The sequence below is a fragment of the Eubalaena glacialis genome, chromosome X (genome assembly GCF_028564815.1).
Source record: "Eubalaena glacialis isolate mEubGla1 chromosome X, mEubGla1.1.hap2.+ XY, whole genome shotgun sequence".
Lineage (NCBI taxonomy): Eukaryota > Metazoa > Chordata > Mammalia > Artiodactyla > Balaenidae > Eubalaena > Eubalaena glacialis.
Window position 1 is genome coordinate 61975233 of NC_083736.1, and position 22141 is coordinate 61997373.

The 22141-nt window shown below is 38.8% G+C and overlaps 1 protein-coding gene across 5 annotated transcripts in view; it reads right to left on the bottom strand.

Annotated features, from left to right (window-relative positions):
* Positions 1-22141, bottom strand: part of OPHN1 (oligophrenin 1) — a 601618-nt gene that overhangs the window by 37007 nt on the left and 542470 nt on the right. For all 5 annotated transcript variants that reach the window (XM_061178511.1, XM_061178510.1, XM_061178507.1 and 2 more), the window contains one exon: positions 3279-3426. In XM_061178511.1, coding sequence (XP_061034494.1) covers positions 3279-3426 — 148 coding nt within the window. The remainder of the gene's footprint in view (positions 1-3278; positions 3427-22141) is intronic.

The window sequence follows — 22141 nt, forward strand, 5'->3', positions numbered from 1 at the left end:
CCAGACAATGCCAAGTAGCTTTCCCCCCACATTTTCTTCTTGTAGTTTTACAGCTATAGGTCTTACATGTATGTCTTTAACCCATTTTGAGTTGATCTTTGTACATTGTGTGAGATAAGGATCCAATTTCTCTGCATGTGGATATCCATTTTTCCCAACACCATGTAGTGAAAGGACTATACTTTCCCACTGTGTATTCTTGACACCTTTATCAAAGGTCAATTGATCATAAATGTGTGTACTTTTTCTGGGCTCATTATTCTGTTTCATTTGTCTATATGTCTGTTTTTATGCCAGTACTATACTCTTTTGGTTACTATTGCTTTGTAGTGTATTTTGAAATCATAAAGCCTTCAACTTTGTTCTTCTTTCTCAAGATTGCTTTGTCTATTTGGGGTCTTTTATTATGAAGTTTACCTAAAACATAGTTATAGCAGTCTGTTTAAAGCTAGCAAAGTAACATTGACTACATACAATAACTCTACATTTTAACGACTACTACACCTACATTTTATGTTATTGATGTCATAATTTATAACTTTTTAGATTGTGTATCCATTAACAAATTATTGTAGCTATAGTTATTTTTAATACTTTTGTATTTTCACTTTCATACTAGAATTACAAGTGGTTTACACATCACTATTACAGTATTAGAATATTCTGAATTGGGCTATATTATGTTTACCAATTTGTTTTATACTTTCATATGTTTTCATGTTGTTACTGTCCATTTATTTCAACTTGAATACCCTCTTTTAGCATGTCTTACTTATTTATTTAATTGAAGTACAGTTGATTTACAATGTCCTGTTATTTTTAGGAGTACAGCACAGTGATTCAGTTATATATACAGTACAGTGATTCAGTTTTATATATATATATATATATATATATATATATATATATATATATACATATACTCTTTTTCAGATTCTTTTCCCTTATAGGTTATTAAAAATATTGAGTATATTTCCCTGTGTTATACAGTAGGTCCTTATTGGCTATCTATTTTATATATAGTAGTGTATATGTGTTAATTCCAACCTCCTAATTTATCCCTCCCCCACTTTCCCCTTTGGTAACCATAAGTTTATTTTCTATGTCTGTGGGTCTATTTCAGTTTTGTATATAGATTCATTTGTATCTTTTTTTGTTAGATGCCACATATAAGCGATTTCATATGATATTTGTCTTTCACTGTCTGGCTTACTTCACTTAGTATGATATCTTTTAACATTTCTTTTAAACCAAGTCTAACGGTAGTCAACTCCTTCGTTTTATCTCTCCTTCATTTCTGAAGGACTGCTTTGTCCAGTAGAGTATTCCTGGTTGGCAGTTTTTTTCCTTTCAGTATTTTGAATATATCAACCCATTCTCTCCTGGCCTGCAAGGTTTCTGCTGGGAAATCTGCTCACAGTATTATGGGGGTTTCCTTTTATTTGATGATTTGCTTTTTTCTTGCTGCATTCAAAATTCTCTTTGTCTTGGAATTTTGAGAATTTTATAACAATGTGTCTTGGTTAAAATCTCTTTATGTTTAACTTATTTGGGTTTCTTTGGGCTTCATGGATCCAGATGTTCATTTCCTTCTCCAGATTTAGGAATTTTTCTGTCATTATTTCTTTAAATAAGCTTTGTGCCCCTTTCTCTTTCTGTGCTCCTTCTGAGACTCCCATATGTGTATATTGGTTTGTATACGGTGTCCCATAGGTCTCTTAGGTTTTCTTCACTTTTACAATCTTTTTTCTTTTTGTTCCTCTGACTGGATAATTTTAAGTGACCTGTCTTTGCCTGCACTGATTCTTTCTTCTGCTTGTTCGAGTTTGATGTTGAAGCTCTCTACTGAATTTTTCTATGCAGTCATTGTGTTCTTCAGCTCCAGAATTTCTTTTTGGTTCTCTTTTTTTTATGATTTCTATAACTTTCTTGAACTTCTCATGTATTATTTTCCTGATTTTGTTTAGTTGTCTGAGTTCTCTTGTAGCTCACTGAGCTTCTTTAAGATGATTATTTGGAATTCCTTTTCAGACAGTTCATAGATCTCCATTTCATTAGGATCAGTTCATTGTGCTTTATTTTGTTCCTTTGGTGGTGTTAAGCTTTCCTGATTATTCCTGATCCTTGTGGCCTTGAGTGGGTGTTTACCTATTTGAAGAAGCAGGCACATCTTCCTGGCTTTGGCAAGGAAAGCCTTTGATCAGGCAGCACAACCAGAGATTCTGGTTAGGCCACCTGGCATGCTCCAGAAGCGGGCTTGCTGCTGGAGTCCTTGGGTAGGGTGGTCTGGTGCCTGGGTCAGTGGATGGGCAAGCTTTCATCCTGGATCTACAGGGGAGAGCTTGAAGCCTGGGTCCAGGGGGCTAGCCTGGCACTGAGGCAGACCTGGAGGTGGGATCCACAGAAGGCTGGACTGGATGCTGAGTTGTGGTTACATCTTGGAGACTAGAGCCACAGGGGCCAGCTTGGCATGTAATGGGCCTGGATTCTGGGTCTTCAGGGGCAGGCCTGGAGCCTGGGGCTGCAGAGAATGGCCTAGTGCTGGGGCAGGTCTGGAGCTTGGGTTGGTGGAGGCTGGCCTGGAGTCTGGAAAAATGGGGGATGGGTTGGTGCTGGGGTTTACTGGGGTGGGCCTGTTGCTGGGGTCCAAGGTAAAGTTGGGTGCTCATCTCACTCTCCTTCCTCCACGTGGAGGGGATTTCTCCCTGAACTACATTGTGTGAGCTTGGGGGAAGGGTGATGTGGGTAATATGAAAATGTCCTTTCTAGCATCTGCAATGTACCTTTTCTTATTTCTGTACTCAACCCAGGTGCTCTGACCTCTCATCTGGATTCCATAGCTTTCATGAAGGGATTTTCATGCATGGATGGTTGTTTGAATTCATATTACTGTGAAGAGACAAGCACTAGAAACTCCTATTCAGCCATCAGTTCTCTATGTTAGCTGAATTTGTATTTAAAATCTCAGAACATTCAGAAAACACATTGCTCACCCATCTCAATGTACTGAGGTACAGATCTAAGAACACCTTGTATCCTTCACTGGTCTGCTAAGGGAAAATGGTAGCTGATTTTACAGGTTCATCTCTGTCCTATCCACTGCCAAAAGAATAATTCACTCTCTGGGCACAAATTTTACAAACCTTGGCTTGCCTGGCCCAGGACCCAGAAAAAGTTTACCTTTTCAGAAAAGATGGTTATGCCTCCACGTCTGCCTTTCAATATCCTCTTTGTCTCCAATCACTATTAAGAAGCTAAGGGTAAACTTTAGTACTGACCTTCACTTTCATCCAGGGAAGAAGTATAGAAAACTGTCCTTTCCCTCAGCAAGCGCTTCGAAATTGTGATTGGTTTGTGCCTTCTTGCTGTCACTCGAGGTGGAGGCACTGGGGGTGCAGTACTTTCCTCAGGTGGACCTGAATAAATCTGTAGAGGGGGAATATTTCCAGAAAACAATTAGAAAGATCAACTTTTTGTATCCCTAATGCTAACTACCAGTTGATGCCCATCAGCATTACACCTAAAGTCTGCCATAGCAATTCTAATATGACTAAAGGAATTGTGGGGATTTTCTTAATCACTCTAGCTACCAGGAAGTGTTTAGAGATCTCCTATCATGTTTGAGGTGCAGGACCTGGTACTTCTCAGTGTGGAGGAAAGAATGCAGACAAAAACTGCAACATCAGGAGAGCAGCCTTCTATTTATTAGATGGGATGCTGCCCAATACATGGATCATTGAATAAAACCAATTAGATCATTATTTTAAAAAACCTGCAACATCAGTCCTGGATTTTCCACTTACTGCCTGGGAAACTGTAAAAAAAGTCACTACTCCCGCCAACAAAACCCATAAAAAGGTCATCTCACATCTCTGAGCCTTAGCTTCCTCATCTGTAAATTGCAGGGAACACCACCTATCACAGGGTGTGGTGAGTGAGAATCAAGTGAAAAGGGTAGTCAAGGTACATTGTATGGGTAGGGGTGGGGTGTGAAGAATGATTAAAAACACCCACATGCATTCAATATTTCTGAAAAGATACCCCCCCCCAAAAAAACCTGGTTACATTGTTTGCCCCAAGACAGGACTAATGAGTGGCTAAGGGAAGGATGGAGGAAACTTATTTTTCACCCCTATATCACTTTGATCTTTAAGATTTTCATACCATGTATGCATTACTTATTCAAAAAAGACAGGGCAAAAACAAAGTGCCTTGGAAGATGTAAAAAGTGCTGGATAAGTGAGGGAGGAGCTGTGATTAGAATTTGTATATAATGTCTCATATGTACTTAAGATCTTCCTGTCCCTGGGGAGAATGACCTTTTGGGCAGAGTGAAAATATTTTGGGAAGACACACATATGTGGTGATGGAGGAAAGGGACCAGTGTCCACTGCAATAATGAAATCAACCCCAATGATTAGTGCAAAGAGAAATGTCACAGCCCAACATTCTATCAGGCAAGAGTCAACATAGATTGCACAGTCACAAAACTTACATGAATGGGAACACAAGACAAGCCTGTGTAAAAGCTGCACAATGATAGAGAACAAGGTAAGAAGAATCATAAGGCAGTATATGTCTCAGTGTCTCACGGTATACGGAAAAGAGAATATGACATAGTAGCAAGCAGATGAGCTTTGAGGTCATATACTTTTAGGTCATATTTCTGGTTCCACCACCATTAGTAATAATATTCTAAATAGCTACCATTTTGTGAGCATCTGCTTAGGCACTATAGTAGCTATTACAAATATTCCTTGCTATTCATCAAACACACCAGGGACTTTGCACTGAGTGTTTTTCTACCTGAAGTGCTCTTTCTCCAGATATCCATATAGCTTGCTCTCTTGATTCCAGTAGGATTAACGATCAAATATACCCCTCTCAGTGAGTCCTTCCAGGCAAATGTATCAGAACTTTGACATGCTTCCCTCTACCAAGTGCTTCCTATCCCCCGTCCCTATTTAACATTTTTTCTTATCACTTTCTAACATAGTATATTGTATTCAATACTTATTCAGTTTTTTGTTGTCTGTCTCTCCACTCGATTGTATACTATACTGAAGTATATCATCATGTTCACTGCTGTAACTCCAGCAACTAGAAGAGTGACTAGAATTGCTGGGCCAAAAAACAAACACATTTAAAATTCTGGTATAAAAGGCCAAATTATCCTCTGAAAAGACCATAACAGCTACTTTCACTTCAAGCCAAAATACGGCAAAAGAAATTAGATTTACATCTTCAACATGAAACAATTAAAAAACTAGAAAAAATGTAACAATGATTCTGAAGGCATTTGAAATCTGGCAGTTAAGGACAGTGATCCATGAGAGACAGGAAAAATAAATGAGGTGAGGTGAGCCCCATGACGGTCCCATGTTATAGCCTGGAAAGATTCTTTGGGCCATAATACAGGAAGAAGAACCCAGAGCAGCCCAGCAGTCTCCATTAGCTGAAGACACTGTGTTGCAGGTATGAGGAGGGCAAGGAAGAGAGAGTTTTCAGGGCAGGGTACCAGAAAGAAGATAGCTGCACAGAGAGCTCTGAAGATTTGCAGGGGTCCTTTTTAAGAATTTAGCTGTGTAAAATCAATCAATGTGATAAACCATATTAGCAAATTGAAGAAGAAAAACCATATGATCATCTCAAAAGATGCAGAAAAATCTTTCAACAAAATTCAACACCCATTTATGATAAAAACCCTCCAGAAAGTAGGCATAGAGGGAACTTACCTCAACATAATAAAGGCCATATATGACAAACACACAGCAAACATCATTCTCAATGGTGAAAAACTGAAACCATTTCCTCTAAGATCAGGAACAAGACAAGGTTGCCCACTCTCACCACTATTATTCAACATAGTTTTGGAAGTTTTAGCCAAAGCAATCAGAGAAGAAAAAGAAATAAAAGGAATCCAAATCGGAAAAGAAGACGTAAAGCCGTCACTATTTGCAGATGACATGATACTATACATAGAGGATCCTAAAGATGCTACCAGAAACTACTAGAGCTAATCAATGAATTTGGTAAAGTAGCAGCATACAAAATTAATGCACAGAAATCTCTTGCATTCCTATACACTAATGATGAAAAATCTGAAAGAGAAATTAAGGAAACATTCCCATTTACCACTGCAACAAAAAGAATAAAATACCTAGGAATAAACCTACCTAAGGAGACAAAAGACCTGTATGCAGAAAACTATAAGACATTGATGAAAGAAATTAAAGATGATACAAACAGATGGAGAGATATACCATGTTCTTGGACTGGAAGAATCAACATTGTGAAAATAACTCTACTACCCAAAGCAATCTAGAGATTCAATGCAATCCCTATCAAACTACCAATGGCATTTTTTACAGAACTAGAATAAAAAAATTCACAATTTGTATGGAAACACAATAGCCAAAGCAATCTTGAGAAAGAAAAACGAAGCTGGAGGAATCAGGCTCCCGGACTTCAGACTACACTACAAAGCTACAGTAATCAAGACAATATAGTACTGGCACAAAAACAGAAATATAGATCCATGGAACAGGAGAGAAAGCCCAGAGATAAACCCACGCACATATGGTCACCTTATTTTTGATAAAGGAGGCAAGAATATACAATGGAGAAAAGACAGCCTCTTCAGTAAGTGGTGCTGGGAAAACTGGACAGCTACATGTAAAAGAATGAAATTAGAACACTCCCTAACAACATACACAAAAATAAACTCAAAATGGACTAAACACCTAAACGTAAGGCCAGACACTCTAAAACTCTTAGAGGAAAATATAGGCAGAACACTCTATGACATAAATCACAGCAAAATCCTTTTTGACTCACCTCCTAGAGAAATGGAAATAAAAACAAAAATAAACAAATGGGACCTAATGAAACTTAAAAGCTTTTGCACAGCAAAGGAAACCATAAACAAGATGAAAAGACAACCCTCAGAATGGGAGAAAATATTTGCAAATGAAGAAATTGACAAAGGATTAATCTCCAAAATTTACAAGCAGCTCATGGAGCTCAATATCAAAAAAACAAACAACCCAATCCAAAAATGGGCAGAAGACCTAAATAGACATTTCTCCAAAGAAGATATACAGATTGCCAACAAACGCATGAAAGGATGCTCAACATCACTAATCATTAGAGAAATGCAAATCAAAACTACAATGAGGTATCACCTCACACCAGTCAGAATGGCCATCATCAAAATATGTATAAACAATAAATGCTGGAGAGGGTGTGGAGAAAAGGGAACCCTCCTGCACTGTTGGTGGGAATGTACATTGATACAGCCACTATGGAGAACAGTATGGAGGTTCCTTAAAAAACTTAAAATAGAACTATAATATGACCCAGCAATCCCACTACTGGGCATATACCCTGAGAAAACCATAATTCAAAAAGAGTCATGTACCACAATGTTCATTGCAGCTCTATTTACAATAGCCAGGACATGGAAGCAACCGAAGTGTCCATTGACAGATGAATGGATAAAGAAGATGTGGCACATATATACAATGGAATAGTACTCATCCATAAAAAGAATTGAAATTGAGTTATTTGTAGTGAGGTGGATGGACCTAGAGTCTGTCATACAGAGTGAAGTCAGAAAGATAAAAACAAATACCATATGCTAACACATATATATGGAATCTAAAAAAAAAAAAACGGTTCTGAAGAACCTAGGGGCAGGACAGGAATAAAGATTCAGACGTAGAGAATGGATTTGAGGACATGTGGAGGGGGAAGGGTAAGCTGGGAGAAAGTGAGAGAGTGGCATGGACCTATATACACCACCAAATGTAAAATAGATAGCTAGTGGGAAGCAGCTGCATAGGACAGGGAGATCAGCTCGGTGCTTTGTGACCACCTAGAGGGGTGGGATAGGGAGGGTGGGAGGGAGACACAAGAGGGAGGAGATATGGGGATATATGTATATGTATAGCTGATTCACTTTGTTCTAAAGCAGAAACTAACACACCATTGTAAGGCAATTATACTCCAATAAAGATGTTAAAAAAAAAAAAACGAATTTAGCTGCCTACTAATCAATACTTATGTGTGAGGCAAGAACCACATGAAAGAATTAGAGGAAGCAATTACCTAAGATCACACAGTGGCTGGAAGAATTCCTGTTCTCACCAGCCACAGTGGATTATTAAATAATTCATAGGGCACTGAGTACAGTACACAGACAAATTTTGCCTCATTAATGAAGAAAAATTAACCCTAGACTAAATCCTATTCATTTTCTGCCTAAAAAAGCCTAAGGGAAATACTTGAAAGCATCAAGCTGTTCTTGGGCAACTTACTTGCACCCCAGAAACAAGCTCAAGAACATTATTTATAGCAATAAAAAATGGCCATCATACAAGAAGGTAAAATTAACAATGTCTTGCATCCAATAAAGAATTATCAGAAATTCATAGCCCTTTCTAATTTTGATGTATTTTATTTCTGTTTCTTGCTCAATTGCTCTGGCTAGGATTCCAGTTCTGTGTTGAATAGGAGTGGTCACAATGAGCATCCTTATCTTGTTCTTGATCTTAGAAGGACAGCTGTCCACCTTTGGCCATCGAGTATGATGTTAGCTGTGGGCTTTTCCTGTATGGTCTTGGTAATGTTGAAGTTTATTCTTTCCATACCCAATTTGCTGAGAGTGTTTATCATGAAAGGATGCTGAATTTTGGCAAATGCATTTTCTGCATATATTGAGATTTTAATTTTCCATTCTATTAATGTGGTGTATCACAGTTTTTGATTTGCATATGTTGAACCATCCTTGCATCCCAGGGGTAAATTCCACTTGATTATGGTCTATGACTCTTTTAAAGTGCTGTTCAATTAAGTATGCTAGTATTTTGTGGAGAATTTATGCTTCTATATTCATCAGGTATATTGGCCTATGGCTTATAGTTTTCTTTCTTTCCCCCTCCTCCTCCTTTTTTTTTTGTAGAGTCCTTATCTGGCTTTGGCATCAGGGTAATGTTGGCCTCATAAAATGAGTTTGGGAGTGTTCCTTTCCTTTCAAATTTTTTGAATTGAGAATAATTGGCATTAATTCTTCTTTTAATGTTTGGTAGAATTCACCAATGAAACAATCTGGACCTTAGCTTTTCTTTTTTGGCAGACTTCTGAATACTGATTCAATCTCCTCACTCACTATTAGTCTGCTCAGATTTTCTATTTCTTCATGATTCAGTCTTGGTAGCTTGTATATTTCTAGGAATTTATCCATTTTTCTAGGTTTTCCAATTTGTTGACATATGATTATTCATAGTAGTCTCTTATTATCCTTTGTATTTCTGTCGTGTATCCCTTTTCATTTCTGATTTTATACACTTGCATCTTCTCTCTTTATTTCTTAGTCCAGCTAAAGGTTTTCAGTTTTATTTATCTTTAAAAAAAACTCACCTTAGTTTCATTTATCTTTCTATTGTTTATCTGGTCTCTATTTCACTTATTTCTGCTCTGATCTTTTGTATGTCCTTCCTTCTGCAAACGTTGGGCTGAGTTTGTTCTTTTTCCAGTTTCTTGAGGTGTTAAATTAGAACGTTCATTTGTGATCTTTCTTTTGTCTAATGTAAGTGTTTATCACTGTAAAATTCCCCTCTTAGGACTGCCTTTCCTGCATCCCATAAGTTTTGATTGGTTGTTTTTCTATTGTCATGTCTTTCAAGATATTTTTGACCTCCCTTTTGATTTCTTGCTTGACCCATTGGTTGTTCAGAAGTGTGTTGTTTCCCACATATTTGTAAATTTTCCAGTTTTCTTCCTGTAATTGATTTCTAGTTTCATACCATTGTGATCAGAAAAATACTTGGTATGATTTCAATCTTCTTACATTTGCTTACATTTATTTTATGACCTAACTTATTATCTATCCTAGAGAAAGTTCCATGTGCATTTGAGAAGAATGAGTTTATATTAGAGTTACATAATTAACACACCACCATATTGCAGTATTAGAGTATTCTGAATTTCACTATATACTTACCTCTACCAGTAGGTTTTATATTTTTATATATTTTTGCATTACTAATTAGTGTCCTTTCATTTCAGCTTGAAGAACTCCTTTCAGTATTCTTGAAAGGCAGGTCTAGTGTTGATAAACTCCCTCAGCTTTTGTTTGTTTGGTAAAGTCTTTATCTCTCCTTCATTTCTGAAAGATGACTTTACCGGGTAAAATATTCATGGTTGGAAGGTTTTTTTTTCTTTCAGCATTTTGCATATATCATCCAACTCTCTCCTGACCTGCAAGGTGTCTGCTGAGGAATCTGCTGATAGCCTTATAATGGTTCCTTCATATGTGACGGTTTTTTTCCCTCTGGCTGCTTTTAAAATTCTCTGTCTTTGATTTTAGACTGTTTCATCATAATGTGTCTTGGAGAAGACTGTTTTGGGTTGACATTTTGGGATAGTTAGCTTCATAAGTGTATCCCTAGATTTAAGAAGTTCTCAGCCATTATTTCTTTAAATAAGCTTTCTCCCATTCTTCTCCTTCTCGGACTTCTGGGACTCCAATAATGCATAATTTTTTTCTTTTAATGGACCTCATAATTCACATAGACTCTCTCCACTCTTTTTCATTCTCTTTTCTTTTTGCTCCTCTGAATGGATGATCTCAAATGACTCTTCTAATTCACTAATTCTTTCTTCTATTTGGTAGAGTGTGATATTGAAGCTCTCTATTGAATTCTTCAGTCCAGTCATTGTTTTTTGAACTCTAGGATATCTGGGTTTTTTTTTTTTTTAATGGTTTCTGTTCATTTGTTGAACTTCTCATTTTGTTCATGCATTGCTTTCCTAATTTCATTTACTTGTTTGTCTTTATTTTCTTATAGTCCATTGAATTTCTTTTTTTTAATGAAAGTATAATTGATTTACAATATTATATTATTTTCGGGTATACAACATAGTGATTCAATATTTTTACATATTATACTCCATTTAAAGTTATTATAAAATATTGGCTATATTCTGTGTGTTATACAATATATCCTTGTAGCTTATTTATTTTATATATAGTATACATACATGCCTCTTAATCACCTACCCCTATATTGCTCCTCCCCGTTTCCCTCACCCCACTGATAACCATTAGTTTGTTCTCTATATCTGTGAGTGTTTCTGTTTTGTTATATTTTATTCAATTGTTTTATTTTTTAGATTCCACATATAAGTGATAACATACACCATTTGTCTTTGTCTGACTTATTTCACTTAGCATAATACCCTCTAAATCTATCCATGTTGTTGCAAATGGCAAATTTTCAGTCTTTTTTATGGCTAATAGTCCATTGTGTGTATATATATATATATATACGGCCACTTTATTCATTCATCTATTGATGGACACTTAGGTTGCTTCCATATCTTGGTTATTGTAAATAATGCTGTGAAGAACATTGGGGTGTATGTATCTTTTCAAATTAATGTTTTCATTTTCTTCAGATATATACCCAGGAGTAGAATTGCTGGATCATATGGTAGTCCTATTTTTAGTTTTTTTAAGAAACATCCATACTGCCTTCTATGTTGGCTGCACCAGTTTACATTCCCACCAACAATGTACTAGGGTTCCCTTTTCTCCACATTCTCATCCTGAGATTCTGGGTGGGCCATATGGCGGTGTCCAGCAGGAGACTTACTGCTTGAGTTCTTGGGCAGGCAGGTCTGGCGCCTTGGTCAGCAGGCAGGCAGGCCTGGTGTTTGGATCCAAGGGTATGGATGTGGGGCTTGGATTCACTGAGGTAGGCCTGACACTTGAGTCTGCAGTGATGGGCCTGTGATCTGGGTTCATGTGGATGAATCTGGATCTGGGTCCATGGGGGCTGACCAGGCTCAGGGGATCACTGGGGTGGGCCTACCATCTGGGTCCACGGGGACTATTCTGGTGCCAGATGGGCCAGGAGGCTGATTTCATAGGGACTGGACTAAAACCTAGGGCGATGGGGGCTGGCCTGCCCTTTGGGCAAACCTGGAGCCTAGCGCCATGGAAGGTGGCCTATAATCTGGGGTCTCAAGGGCCAGCCTGGAGAGTAAGTCTATGGAGGTCAGCCTGTTGCTAGTTCAGGCCAGGAGTCTGGTTCTCTGGGAGCCAGCCTATAAGCTGAGGCCACAGGTGCTTGCCTGGCACTGAGGTGGGCCAGAAGCCTGGGTCGACAGGAGCCTGCCTGGACCCTGAGACATAGGGGCAATCCTGGCATTGAGTTAGGCTGGGAGCCTTGGTCTATGTGAGCTGGTCTAGAGGCTAGGTCTATGGGGGCTGACCCATTCTGGAATGGACCAGGAATCTGCATTCATAGGAACTCACCAGTAGCCTGGTGACATCAGAGCTGGCTGACAATGGGGTGGGCCAGGAGCCTGGGTTTGTGGGAGCCCACTTTTTGCCTCATGCCTTGGGAGCTGCCTGGGGATATAGGTGCTGGGTGATGTTGGGTGTTTTGGGAGCTTGGGTTTGCAGGAACCTGCTGGGAGCCTGGTGCTACAGAAGCTGTCTGAGACTGTGGGAACTGCCTGGGGCCACAGAAGCTGGTGGATAACTGGGTGGGCTAGGGGCCTGGGTTTGCAGGAGCCCACTGGGCGCCTGGGGCCATGGGAGACACCTAAGTCTGCAGTAGTAGGTCTGATGCTGGGGCCGGCCAGTACTGGGTTAACAGTGAAATCAGATGTTCACTTCACTCTCCTCTCCCATGAGTGTACCTCTCCACAATGGGCTGCTGGAGCTTGGGAGAGGGGTGAAAGACAGGTGACTCTATCTTTCTTCCTCATTGTTTTTCTTATTTCTGTGCTTCACCAGGTGTTATAATCCCTCACCTGGATTCCTTAGCTATTGTGAAGATACTTTTGTGTGCAGATAGTTGTTCAAATTGTTATTTTGGGAAGGGGAGCCATGCTAGAAATTCCTACACTGCCATCTTGTTGATGTTATTCCACAATCCCCCAGCCTCCACTTCTTTGTATCCCATTTGCTGTTCAACCTGGTCTCTGTCCACACTGCTCTTCTGTAACTGTTTTCATAACAATCACCACTAACCTCCTAATTCCCAAATCTATGGGCACTTTTCAATCCTTACTTTTACTTTGCTGCAGCACTTGATACAAGCTGACATTCCTGATCTAAGAATGCTTTATTGTTTACCTTTCTTTTTTTTTTTAAGGGAGAACTAACTGTGATTTTATTTTTAAATACTTGTCATTTGGAAAAAATACAGGAATAATAAAATTTTCGAGCTAATGTTCATGCTGTGTCTAAATCATATCTGAATAAAATGATGTGTTAAATTGTGTTAGTTAGTTCTCCCTTCTCCCAAGTGAGAAGGGAGAACTAACTGGGTGATTTTATTTTTATTTATTTATTTTTTAAACATCTTTATTGGAGTATAATTGCTTTGCAAGGGTGTGTTAGTTTCTGCTGTATAACAAAGTGAATCAGCTATACATATACATACATCCCCATATCTCCTCCCTCTTGCGTCTCCCGCTCACCCTCCCTATCCCACCCCTCTAGGTGGACACAAAGCAACAAGTTGGTCTCCCTGTACTATGTGGCTGCTTCCCACTAGCTATCTATTTTACATTTGGTAGTGTATATGTCCATGTCACTCTCTCACTTCGTCCCAGCTTACCCTTCCCCCTCCCTGTGTCCTCAAGTCCATTCTTTATGTCTGTGTCTTTATTCCTGTCCTGCCCCTAGGTTCTTCAGAACCTTTTTTTTTTTTTGTAGATTCCATATATATGTGTTTGCATATGGTATTTGTTTTTCTCTTTCTGACTTACTTCACTCTGTATGACAGTCTCTAGGTGCATCCACTTTGCTACAAATAACTCAATTTCATTTCTTTTTGTGGCTGAGTAATATTCCATTGTATATATGTACCACATCTTCTTTATCCTTGTTTACCTTTCTGAATAACTATATTTCTACATCTCTGAACACTGCCTAGTCTCTTTTACTGGCTCTTCCTAAATGTTGATCTTCCCCAGTATTGTATTCTCAGTCCTCTAATGATCTCACTAATCTAGACTCATTCTCTCTCAACAATTTCATGTACTCTCATGGCTTACACTATCAGTTTTCTCTAATAGTTTCTGTACCAATATATATAATTGCCTACTCAATACTGCCATCTGGATATCCCAGAGGTACCTCAACCTCAACATTTCTAAAATTAAACATATTTAACTCTTTTCTTGTAACTGTTTATTTCTTAAAATAATGCTGATGTCCAAGCCAGAAATCTGGGCATTATTATCCTAGCATCCTCCCTCTCTCTCACATCCCATATCCATTAAGTCAATAAGTTCCATCAATTATACTTCCTTAATATCTCTCTAATTTGTCCTCTCTGTTCCCTGCCACTGCCTCAGTTCAGGGTCTCATTATGTCTCTCTAATATTACTACAGTGGTCTTCTAACTGTTCTCTGTGCCTCATGGCACTCTTTTCTTTAATCTGTCTACCAAAGTATCAATAACTAAACTCAAACTATAATTGTCTTACTCCTCTGCTTATAATATTTTAGCGACCCCACAATATTGTTGGGACAAAGTCCAAACTCTGTTGTTAGTACACAAGGTGCTCTATAATCTGGCCACTGCCTACAATCTCCAGTCTCATCTTCCATTTATTCCTACCTTCACCCTATACTACAGTATCCATTTGCCCTTCTTCCTTTTAATAATAGAAGTCACTGAGTTTTAGCTGAATACCCATACCTACATTTCCCAGCTTCCCTTATAGCTAGGTAAGGCCATGCACTTTAGTTTTAAACAATAATATAAGTGGAAGTGATGTATGCAAACTTCTGGATCATGTTTTTATAAAGAAATTGTCTGCATTCCATTGTCTCTTTTCCCCTTCCCTTTGATGAAGACCAATGGAACAGGTATGTAGGACCCAAACATTAAGGCCAAGTGGTAAGGACGGCAGAGCTACTCCACCGATTTTGGACTGTTCACCTCTGGACTTTTACATGAAAGCAAAATGAACTTCTCTCTTATTTAAGCCACTGAATTTGCTGTGCTCTTTGTTACAGGAAGTTAGCCTGTACCTTAATTAATTCATTCCCTTTTAACTTTTGGGTCTCAACTCATTCATTAACACTGTGTGAAGCCTTAGCTGACTCCCATGACAGAGATATGTTCCACTTCCATTTGCTCCCATAGCATCTGATGTACATCTTCATCACAGTAGTTATTACACTGTACCCTGAGTGTTAGTTGCTCCAAATTCCCTGCCAGTATCATGAGCTTCCTGCCACTGGAGATTTTTGTCTCATTCATCTCTACAAGCTAGGCCCTTACTAGGACACCAGGCAAGAGGAAGCAGCTCAATGATATTTTTTAGAATGAATGGATGGATCTTGGCTGCCAGGCCCCTCAAGGCCTATTAAACAATAGAGACTTTTCTCACTTGCTTCTTCTCCAACTGGAATTGGGGAAATAGAGTATAATATAGAGATTAAAGAGCTAGCTTTGAGTCAGAATCAGCTGTGTAGAGGCTTTGCCACTTACTACCTATGCAACCTTGGGCAAAGTACTTAAACTATATGAACCTCAAACTTGAGGCTCAGTTTGCATTTTGTAAACCTCAGTTGCAAAATAGTGATAATAATACCATCTACCTCATAGGGTTGTTGTGATGATTGAATGAGACGATGTATGTAAAGAGCCTAGTCTGGAACATATTAAGCATTCTATAAATGGTAACTATTGCAACCCTAAAAAGGACTTAAACTCACATTTCCTTGGAGAGAAGCAGGGAGAGAGGGAGGGAGAGGCGAGATGGAAGGGGAAGGAATTGGGGGACAGAGGGAGGTTGAGATTAAAGCAATAAGGGATGAAGTGGTTATGTGCTATGCAAATCAAAAGTTGTGGACGTGATAGCTCTTCAAGGTCTCTGCCAGATTAAATTATTTTATTTCTCTCCTCTAGTTACACCAATTATTTGCTTCTCATCGACAAACTCCTTCCTTGCAGCCTGCTCATCTTCAAAGAGCTACCCAGGCCCCAAGAAGGATAAGGGGTAACTAACTTTGGGGGTTTGTAATGAGAGCTACCAAATCCACCTGAACAGGGTACCACCTCTACAGGCTCTGTCTCCTCCGGGTAGACTGAGACACTGGTTGAGAAAATTTTGAGAACAGTTCTGCCAATGGGCCCATAGGCAGTGTTCAGAGAAGATGCTCAGTAGGCTTAAAACCACAGTCTCTCTAAATGAGAAAAGACTAGAAAAACAGAGGGGATACTTCCTGTTGTGTGTCCTAAACTTAAAACATGGCCTGGATAACCCTACAGTCAAAATGGATTGCAACATCCTCCCCAAAGCTGGCCTACAGATGTAAACCTTGGAGCCAAGATTTAATGTGGAAATACTGGCAATTACTATAGTAGGAAGAATCCACTTACCTCGCTCTCTGTTCTGTGGACCCTCCAAATGCCCCACATCAGATCTCTTTTTAACCTATGTGTTACTGCTATTCCCTTTGGGAAAAGAAATGGAGTAAATATGTCCTCCTTGCTCATTCAACCTTAGCCACTTTGGCCTCTTTGCTGTTCAACATGCCAAGCACACTTCTGCCTCATGACCTTTGCACTCATTGTTTACTATTCTTGGAATTGCTCTTCCCCAAGATATCCACCATGACTAATACCCTTACTTTATTCAGTTTTCTTCCTAATTATCATATTAACACCACCTTCTATAAGATATCCATCCCTTACCTTGTTTTTTCTGCAGAGCACTTATCACCACCTGACAAATATATTGACTTGTTTATCATTTGTCCCTCCCCGATAGAATATAAGATCCATGAAATAAAGGCCTTTGTTTTATTTACAAGTGTATCCCCAGTGCCTAGAACTTTGCCTGGTATGTGAAAAGAATTTAGTATTTATGAAACTTAATTTGTATCATCAATTCTTTGAAAAGAGGACTACCAACTAAGATATAACTAGTGGCTTGGGAATGAAAACCTGGCAAAATATCTACAGTTTCTCTTAAGAGAGGAAGAAGAATAGATGATGGGCCCAAGATCTCTGGACTTAATTTTGACAACCCAATTTTAATGAGGGGGAAACTTTTAGAAATGAAAAGGTGTTAAGAGAGGCCCAATAAAAGAAACTCTGCCTGTTTTACTTAATTCTCTTTTGACTTCTTGAGTATCCATGAAAAGCATGTTCTGAGAAATGAATAACAATATACCCTCTGAAGATAGAAGAAATAAATCTTAAAGGAATAGGACAGTCATAATGTGTGGGGCTTTCTTATAGGGGTGGATGGAGCCAAATACCAGGTGGCACAGGATACAAAACTAGCTCCTCTGTATCTTATGCAGTCATTGTAAAGGGGAAGTGATAGCAGTAGCAGGAGAAGGCATAAGTGGCAGGGCTATGGTATGAACTCAGATTTGTCTGACTTCAAGATTAACACTCTTTCCACTATATAACATAGAAGGAAACATTTTAAGTTTAAAAAATAATTCCTTGGGTGGAAACAGTATCAAGTCAAACTTATTTTCCCACCTTCCAAAACTCCGGAAAGAGGGCAGACTGATTTGGCTTTCTGTAGACTGGTTAAGAACACGTAGAATTTTGTGGTCTTTGATAGTGACTTCAGGAAAAATCACAGAGGGTAGCCAGTGCAGAGTCTGGGGGCAAACCAATGATATTTTTTTCTGGGAACATGGTTAGCCCTGAGTGGATATTAGCTGAGTTGAATTCTAAAGGCCTGGGCTAAGAGAACTCAATAACCAAGGGATACTATTTCACTCGTTGGGCCTTGGTTATTGTCTGGGGTGGTCAGGAGTCCAACTCCTGGAAATCCTTCTTCTGAAGGTTCCTGAGGACTAAAGCTGGATGATAACATTTGTTGGGCTTTGAGGCACAGACAGGAGAAGTATCACCTTCACTGGGAAGGGGGTTCATGAAACTCTTGCCTGAGTTTGATCACATATTAACCCCCTCCCAGTTTCTTCTATGTCAAGTCTTTAGGCGTGAAAAAGAGAAGAAATTTAACACAACACAATCATTTTTCAATTGCCAAAAGCCATGAGATCCACAGTCATCCAAACTCTTGGAAATTTTGGCAGAACTGAGTAACTATCCAGATTCTCCCCAGATGCCTCTTCAGGGCTGCAAATATCAGATTGTACAAAAAGCATCTCGCCTTTCTATAAATCAAAGATATAAGACTTGGCCCCGATGAATATCAGCTTTCCACTGAGTCTCCATTTACACTCTGGCTGAGGCTGTGTTGCACTTTCTGAGGTCTGGTTATATTAGAAAAACTATACTCTGAACTTCATTAGAAACAAAGGTGGTGATGGGGTCAAAAATAATGAGCTCTTAGCATTTGGCAGAGACCACTTTAAACATCAAGTGTGTCACCAAGTTATCTTAGAGTATGCACAGAACTTTGAAAATGTCATGTCTGTTGTTACTAAGAGCCAACATTTTTTAAAGAGGGCTGTCACCAGGCCTGTCTTTGGTCTCTGCAACACGTAGACTTTAAGGTTCTTCTACATGACACATTCTAGAATCCTATCTAGTCTTACACATACAATATACTTAAGGGAAAACTGATGTCCAAAGAGAGGAAGCGATTTGCCCAAGGGTCCAAAGCTAGTAGGTGGTAGAACTTAGACTAGAACCCAAGAATTCTAATCCCCAATCTGGTGTCCTATCCCCTTAAAACACAGTACCTCCTATATGAAACTCTTTTATACTCCCACTGATTATATCTAATATGTCTATAATCCATGCTCTGTCAGTCCATTCCTCTGGCCAGTTGCCTTGGGAAGAGGATACTGAGGAAAGAATGAAGTCAGATCCTGCTAAGGACACCTCCATCTGCTTGGCATGGATTTATGCTTTCTACTAAGAGTGGAATGACAGGTTTCAAGTGGAGTTTTCCTTTTAGACCTATTTAGGACACTTTCAGGCTGGAGAAGTGAAGAGTTCTGCATCATCTAACAACCATGAATTAACAATGATCTAAGGACTTCTAGAAAACACCACTTTGACTACAAAGACTTAATATATACCAGGGATTATGGAAGAATGTCACCACTAAGATAAAGTTAATCTCCTGTCAATATAATAAAGGGGTGGGAAGGCATTAGAATTTGGTGGGCAATACTATGTACAAAGTACTTGATATATTTATCTCGTTGAACCCTCCCAACAACTGAGGTAAGCCTAATTATTAGCCCCATTTTTAAAATGAAGGAAACAAGGCTCAGGGAGGTAGACTGGCTTGTTGAAGACTACTCGGCTAGCAAAGGACGGAGCTGGGATTCAACCTCAGAGTCATCTGCTTCCAAAGCTATTTTTCCATTCTTTCTATAATATTCTCACCTGTAGGGATATTTGGAAAACCTACAGAGGTGGCCTAGGCATTTTCAGGGTTATTTTAAAAAGTCTTAATCCAAAAAAGTAGCAGTGACTCAGCCATCAGTCCCAAAATCTCAGAGCAAAGAAAAAGTTCACCCAATCTCAATGCTCCTCCACTGATTCCTGGTTCCCAAAATCCCTATAGGCAGTATCACCAGATTGAGGAACTCAGTCTACTTCAAAGTACACATACCTGACCCGCTAGCACAGTGGCCCCAGTCTTAACTGTATTATCCAGACTCTGATGTTCAAGGCTGAGACTCAGAACACCCAAAGGAGAATAGCAAAGGCAAAAGTATATGGTATGAGAAAACCATTGGCCATTGAGGGGAACGGGCTATATGATTTTGGAGGGCTTTTAAAATTCTCAAAAAACTCTGATTCTATATTCATTCTCTCATTCTCATTCTCTCTCTCTCAAGCAAATCAGAAGCCTCCAAAAATACAATAAAAACAGATATTTGACTTCGATATCCATAACAAATCTAATCTCTCTAGACCTCAGTTACCTCTAAGTAAAATGAGGAAATACCTCATAAAAGTTATGAGGATTCAATGAGATGTTGAAGATGTTGAATGTCAAACATTTAGCACAGTCTGTGGCACATAGCAAGCTCTAGATAAATGCCAACTATTGTTCATTGTATTGTAATTTTTGTTTCAGTGCCAGCTGGAAAGAGGAAAAGGAAGGGAGAGGGTTATTCCCACCTTTTGCTGAGTCTTGAGAATAATTCTTAGGTTGACAAGAATCAAAAGGGTGACTCATGGGGAATGTTTCAGCTCTCTGAACATTGAGGGGTAAACGCCAGCTCACAGCTGTATCCTACACTTATCACACTATCTCATCAGGCTTGGGCATGCTTATTCACTTCAAACAGGTCCTGACCTCACTTCAAAATGAAGAGAACTAGTCTTTTGGGAAATGTGTGAAGATCTTCTTGATTTAGCTACAATTGAAAACTTAAAGCTTAAATCTATGTTTTCAAAGATTCACTATGACTAATGAACATATCTGAAATTTCTCAATCTGATAATTCTTTGCACAAAGACATTTTTCTTCAGGTTGCACTTTGCTTTTAATATTCACTACTTAAAGATATTTTTTTCTGAAGATTCATTTGAAATGCTTGTCAAATCCCCAGTTAACTGCATATTATACTCTGAAATTATCCTCACATGTACAGGCTAATACAAATGTTATTTTTAATAACTTTTAGCTTAACTCTATCATTTCAGAATTTAAAGGCAATGACGTATAAACCTGGCTTAATTAGATTCTCTCTCTCTGTGTGTGTGCGTGCATGTGTGTATGCACCTATATGTATATATGTAGATAGATACATAGAGATATATTTTTAAATATATAAAATATAAATCTGTTAAGTATAGATCTATATTTATATTTACTTATATTTTAAAATATCTATCATCTACCTATTCTTTCTATCTATCTATCTATCTATCTATCTACCTATCATTCCAGAAAGCAGAGGTAGAGGGAAACATTTATCTATTCCTTTGCTGCCCTCTGGTGGCAGCCCAAAATTCACAGAAGCCACATTTCAGAGAAAACAGGAGGCATAGGCCAGGACTAGAAGGTTCGGTTTCCTCTGGGTTGCTAAACTGGGTGTCTGAAAAATACATAAATCAAAGTTGTTCCTTAAAAGGGACTCTTGTTTGCCTCCCCAAATCCATTACATTGCTACAATGTAATGGGCAAGATCCATTACATTGTTTTTCCTGGACAAGATCCCATTTGGACATTTGGGAACCTAGGCAGCATTTGAGTTCCCACAAACTCTGCATTGAGAACAACCCAGCTTTCTCTGGCCAATTTACAGGAATAACTTTCCTTAACCATCTATATCTTCAGCAAAGACTGTACCATTCAGTTCCCTCAACCATGGTTTCCAACCATACATCTTTAAAGATAAGAATAAAATCCCTTTTCACATACATTGATAATAGATTTTCCAATTATTTTGAAAATAATTATTCACCCAGAAAACTGTACTTAAGGCAGTAAAGCAAGATCCTGTAGGATTAAAAAGCAGCTTACCACCCAGTAGAAGGGAAAGATTGTCAATAACGAAGGAACTCAGGAGAGCTTAGAAGAGCTAAGTCAACATCAGTGATGTAAAGACAAGTACAACTTGCTGTTGTCTTTAACATCTCACATAAAACAGGTCCCCATTCCCTGAGGTGCAGACTTAACCCAACAGACCTAGATTTAAGTGTCAGCTTGGTCACTTACCACATTCTGTGCCTCTGTTTCCTAATCCAAAAAAAATGGAAATAATAATATCCATCATTCACAGAGTTAGAATAATGACTGAATGAGATAAAAGTACATTGCCCCATACTGGCACATAGCCTGATTCCATGTTCCCTGAATACAGATCTAAATTTAAGAGGCAGACCTGCTTGTTTCTAGCCCCAATACAATGATCTCAGCAGTAATAAAGGAGGGAAATGGCCAATGCCAGATTGTATAACTAAGAAGATGAGTTTGCAAAGCACAAGTAGACAAGAAGAACTGTGGGGATAGGTTGGTGGTGGCGGACAAAAGTTCCAAAGAGCAGATGAGTGGGAATGGAGTTAGAGAAATGCAAATTTGTTACCACTACTGCAGCATGCACAAAAGGACTTTATGTAAAATGAAGAGCCTCGACCAGAAGGTCTTCAGGGTCCCTTTATAGTCCTAATATTCAAATGGATCTATCCCACATTTTGTCCCC